Here is a 5,456-nt window from a genome sequence, read left to right as displayed (position 1 = left end):
AAGAAAACAGCTAGATGTGCACTTGCTGCCTTGCTGTATGGCTTGTCCCTTGCCTTGTCTTCTGTCTGTGCTGTCTCTCCTGTCTTCAACTCTAATTTTTCCAATGTCTGATCTTTTGCTAAACTCATACAATTCTTTTTGGCTCCTCTTTCTTTTTTACCAACTAGCTAAGTGATTTTTGTTTTTCCAGTTACCTGTTGGCTTTCCCCCTCTTTCTGCATAGTAAACACGGTTATTTTTAAAGACTGGTAGAGCCAGCCTCTGGAGCTCCTGAGGAAGTGTTCACATCGTCTGTTGAGAAGAATTAATATACACAGAATAGCCACACAAACATGCGGAGCAAAAATGTAATAACCCAAAAGTAAACAGCAGGAAAAGCCATTCGGATGAGAGACTACTCCGCCCCTAACAAATCAAGTAGAGAGGCCCTTTTTTAAGCTAACCAACCCGTCATGTTTGCCTAGCACTTTCCCTGTATCTGCAGTAGAAGTCCCACGTCCGGAAAGTCTACTAATCCTGGAGAAATCTGGAGGGTAGGTGCACTGTATTCCAACGCTCCCACTCCAAGCCCCTGCAGCCTCCGGGCGGCCGCCGGGGGCGCTGTGTTGCGCAGGCGCAGCCTGGCAGACGCCCTGACTGCTCCTTCCGCCTTCCCGGCGGGCTCCGCGAGGCGCCTGCGCACCTGGTGACCTTCTAGAGTGAGTGGTGGGTTTGGTCCCGTCCTGGGCCGTTGATCCTACGGAGGTGAGTTCAGGCCCGAACCGGCTGCTGGACTCGCTGCTGCCGGGACTGAAGAGGGCGCGGGCCAAGAAGGTCCGGGAGCGAGGGAACGGGAGGGAGGAGGTCTCCGTCGACCTTGAGTCCAGCCCTCCGGCCGCGCACTGTGCTTCCGCCGGGTCTCGGACCGAAGGAGCTGCGGGAGGAATCCCCGGGGGTTCGCCCCCCACCCGTGAGAGATGCCCGGCTGGTGGCCCCCAAACTGCTAGGTAGTTGCCCGGGGTTCGTCCCGCCGGTGAGATGCCTGGGGCGAGCTCAGCCCCGGGGTCAGTCTTCAGGCCATCCCTCAGCCCAGGGAGGTCTCGGGAGCGCGGCGCTGCGCCTTGGACCAGAGCCTCCGAGTCACGAGGCTTGGACCTCGCTTGATGCTAGTCCAGCCGTGCTTACCTGCGACGGGGTCTGGGGCATATCTCTCCACTTACCCACTTTGGCAAGAGTAAAATAGGGAATAACTATGTCAAGCACTCATTAAATTCGATGTGGGGAACATTCTTGGAGTAAAAAACTATACTTTGACATCCAAGGCCATGAGATCTGCCCCATCTTCCCTCTCGTAGTTAATCCACACTATTTTAAATGACAAGTACTTGATATGAAGACGTGACCGGGAGTGATTCATTTAAGGGCCATAACAGCCCATTGAGGTGGGTACTGTTTTTGTCCCTGTTGCATCGATGAGGTTGCTGGCGCACTGTAAGTTAACTAGTGTCGGGGCCAGGATTTGAATCTAGGCGGGTAGCCCTCCTGGCTTCCCATTCCTCTGCTCTAAATTCCTTCTGACCTCGGAGGCTTGGCACATCAGTGACTGCTGGGGACACACGGGGTATCCGACTGCTCTCTCAGCATCTTGCACATGCTCAGTTCACATTTGCTGAGTGAACAAATGTTACTATCCGGGATTAGAGGTCAGCCATGGACCTTAGACAGGTTGGGGCTTTTGAAGGATCCGGTGCTGTGTGAATCTGTCACGGAGCTAGAGAGTGTGGAAACCCAGAGAGCACTGGAGAGTAGACTCTTGTGTATCCTAAGCAGCAGAGGGCAGAAGTGAGTGAGGCCAGAAACCCATGCAGGCCAAGTGGAGGTCTGAGTGAAATGGGAAGTGCTTGGACCTCCTGACAGCTGGTGGATGGCCACCTTTTATCAGACCAGAAGCTACAAAGCCTTGTTAAGATGAAAGTGAGGGCCAGGCTCAGGAACACATGCCTATAATCCCAATGTTTGGAAGGCTGGGGCAGGAAGATTTTATAGTCAGGTCCAGCCTGGGCCTGAGACCCTGTCTAAAAATAAAAAGGTCTGGAGATCTGGTCAAATTGCAAAAGTAATTCAAAGCATTGAGACCTGAACATAAAAGCAAACCATAAATTCAGAATTTAATGGTTTTCCCATCAAGTCCAGTAATTAAGTTCTTTCACATGTGGGCCTACGTCTTGTGCCATCTGTTTTCTATTTAACAGTGCCCCCCTCCGCCCTTCACTAAGCGACAGCTAGTCAAAGTGCACCCAGGCCCAGGTGTTCATTCCATAAGGAAATTGCCATGCCTGGTTAGCCTCAAATGCAAGCCATTGTCAACATGCTGCTGAAACTCGGGTTTCTACTTCACAGCAGCATGTGTGGTTTTGAGCATAGCATTACTGGACAATTAGCTGGAAAGGGCATCGTAGTATCAGGCCCTGAGATGAGGGAAAGATATGTCATTGAGTGCCAGGGTGGTGGACAAGTTTGAAGCGCTGTGGAGAGCCGTTGAGGCACAGGTGAGGAACAGGATAGGTCCAGCCCATGCGCTGCTCCCTGTCATGGGAAATAGTGTCCAACTGAACAAATGAAATCTCTTACTGGTTAGGTTAAGAACAACAGTCATCTTAATATCTACCACTGTGTTCATTTGCAGATGCTTCAAAGCCTCATTAAAAATGTCTGGGTCCCCTTGAAGCCATACTATACCCAAGTTTACCAGGAGATTTGGGTAGGAATGGGGTTGATGACCTTCATTGTTTATAAAATCAGAAGCGCTGGTAAGTTCCTATGTGTTTGATATATTTGTGGCCAGGAGAAAATTACCATTCATCTGTCAAGGCACTGTGGCTCTTAACTGGACATGTGCATCACAACCACTGTGGTCACTGTGTGCGTCAGCTGTGAAAGGCTTTGTGGACGGGGTGCAGAGCAAGACGGTGGCATCAGGCTATGAGTTGTCCGTGTGATAGAGATATTACACCAACATAGGAGTGTCCTTCATCTTGACATTTGCAGCCTGAAATATCCAAGGGTGTACTGTCATGGGTGTACTGCTTTACTGTGCCTTTTTGCCTCTTCTGAGTATTTGAAATTTCTTCATAACAAAGTTTAGAGAGGAGGAATAGCCGTTGGGTTCTCAGTGGAACAGATAAGGCCCAAGCATGTATTTCAGAGTCATTGATTAAGAGGAGAGAAAAAAGGTGAGACTTGCTGCAGTTGAGGAGATGGGAGGGAGTGAGGAGCCTGCTGCCACTGTCCATAGACCATCTCTGATAGAAACTTTACTGCTCCTTGGCTGTTCAGCCTGAAGTAACTCTGTTATCTTCTGGAAGCTTCCTATAAGTGCAATGCTTTTCCTGAGCTATGTCACCTTCAGCCAAATCTTGATCTTAACAGTGAATCAGGTCAATTACAGGTATTATAAAGCACTGGTATGACACATTTTTCCCTTTTATTTTAGATAAAAGAAGTAAAGCTTTAAAAGGTAAGTTTGCTTCTTGAAATGATCAGAGGGGCCGGAAATTTAGCTCAGTGGTGCTGTAACTGTCTCAAAAGCAGGAGATCCTGCATTCCATCCCTGGTACGGAGGGAGGAGGGGATGTTTGGAAATGAAAAATACCGTTTTATCTTTTTAAGACAGGTTATGTCATTTTTCTCAACTGAAACTGATACACAGTTCAGTGAGCGTATAAAAAACAGTGGAAATATCTGGATGTGAGTTAGTTTGGTATGCCTACTTTACAAGCGAGAAATAATTTTTAGAAAAACCACTGCTTGCCCACTTTATTCAGTAAAACTTTTCAGGAATAAAGAAGGAAGAAAGATAGGGTACCCCAGCACACAGGAGGCTGAGGCAGGAAGATCAAGGATCACCTTGAGTTCAAGACCAGCCTGAACTAATAGTGAGATCCTGTCTCAGAAAACCAAAAAGAAAGAGTAATCAGAATAGCTGATGCCTCCAGTAGGGGAGCACAGGGCAGCCATGTGAGCCTACTGCCCTGTGTTCATGATCATGGGTTTTTTTGTTTGTTTGGTTGGTTGGTTGGTTTTTTGAGACAGAGTCTCACCATGTAGTTGAGACTGACCTGGAACTCACTATGTAGCCCAGGCTGGTCTCGAACTCACAGCGATCCTCCTGCCTCAGCCTCTGAGTGCTGGGATTACAGGTGTGCACCAACCATGCCCAGCCATGATCATGTTTTATTTTGTTTGTTTTGTTTTTTTGTTTGTTTTTGGTACTCAGATTGAACTCAGGACATTGCACTTGCAAGGCAGGTGGCAGCACCACTGAGATAAATCCCCAGCCCATGATTGTGTTTATTTATTTGGAGGGGGGATACCGGAGATCGAACTCCAGTCCTTGCACTTGCAAGGCAGGAGGCAGACCCAATCCCTGGCCCAATCATGTATTTTTAATGTGTTTTGAAAGAAAGCACCTTACAACTTTATGCTCTGGTGCTGGATATTTCTTCCCTGTTTCCCCGGTGACAAAGAAACTGTGGTCATTTGAGTGTTACACAAACCCAGGACTGGCTCCATGGGCTTTGGAAAGAGACATTTCCTGCCCCTTCCATCTTTGCTCTGCCAGTGAGCTGCTACTTGCAAGCGTCATGTGCAGGAACCTTTAAATGTGTTCAGTGTTCCGTGCAGAAATAATGCTCTGTGTATTTTGATAGCACTGAAAATTGTCATTCACGTGTTGACTTGCTGATACTTTCATAATAGACTGCATTCTGCTGCTTCCTTCCTAAATGATATCCCTATTGTGCATCTTTTTCAAAAGGTTCAAGTCCTGCACCTTCTCAGAGTCACCATTAACCAGCTCTTGAGTACATATGAGATGAAACATCAGTCTGCCTGTAAATTTAAGCAAGCTATGTCAGATGGGAGCACAGAACATCAGTGTACACCTGCATAAGTAGTGTCTACTCTGTGGCGTGAATAAATGTACCTGTGAGATGCACCTCCCTGTTCTGGGACTGTTTTGTCTGGCCGCTAGCAGACCCTTCATGTGTAGCAGCTGTCCTCAGACCTCCCTTCCCGCCTCACAGAGAGCCCTTGGGAATGAGGAGCGCACACCTTGGTTCACAGGGGTTGGTGGTCCGGGTCCAGGTTCTCACTCAGATTCTGATATTCAATAAATGTCTTTAGCAAGTGGTTCTGCTGCTGTTTCCTAGCCTCTTCAAGCCCCTGTCTTTACATTTGGAATATGAAGATGTTAATTATGTAACTTCCAACTTGGAGTTATTGTCAGGATCAATAAGGGAAGGGAAGGGAAAGCATTATTTAAGTTGTGAAATGCTTTCGAAATAAGATAGTATTAGATCACACAGGTAAAATAAGCTCTGAAAAAAATTTTTTTTCCTGGAAATCACAAGGCAAAGTAAAGTAAAAAATGCCAATTGATGTTTCTTCTAGTTAAGCCAATGAATATTGGATGAATT

General features: G+C 47.3%; 1 protein-coding gene across 2 annotated transcripts; it reads left to right on the top strand.

The window, feature by feature from the left end:
* The first annotated feature begins 640 nt into the window (after positions 1-640).
* On the top strand, positions 641-4,977 carry Atp5mpl (ATP synthase membrane subunit 6.8PL). Of its 2 annotated transcripts, none has more exons than XM_010607305.2 (4): positions 641-744; positions 2,666-2,789; positions 3,473-3,496; positions 4,796-4,977. In XM_010607305.2, the coding sequence occupies exons 2-4, from the start codon at positions 2,666-2,668 to the stop codon at positions 4,828-4,830; spliced, it is 183 nt and encodes a 60-aa protein (XP_010605607.1). In that variant the 5' UTR covers positions 641-744; the 3' UTR covers positions 4,831-4,977. The 2 variants fall into 2 exon arrangements, with proteins under 2 accessions (XP_010605607.1, XP_010605608.1); XM_010607306.1 differs by lacking the exon at positions 641-744 and adding an exon at positions 751-986.
* The last annotated feature ends 479 nt before the right edge of the window (positions 4,978-5,456 follow it).

Source organism: Fukomys damarensis, unplaced genomic scaffold, assembly GCF_012274545.1.
Source record: "Fukomys damarensis isolate Sample0158 unplaced genomic scaffold, DMR_v1.0_HiC HiC_scaffold_21, whole genome shotgun sequence".
Lineage (NCBI taxonomy): Eukaryota > Metazoa > Chordata > Mammalia > Rodentia > Bathyergidae > Fukomys > Fukomys damarensis.
Note: the sequence above shows the minus strand (reverse complement) of the source record. Positions and strands in the feature narration are given on the sequence as shown.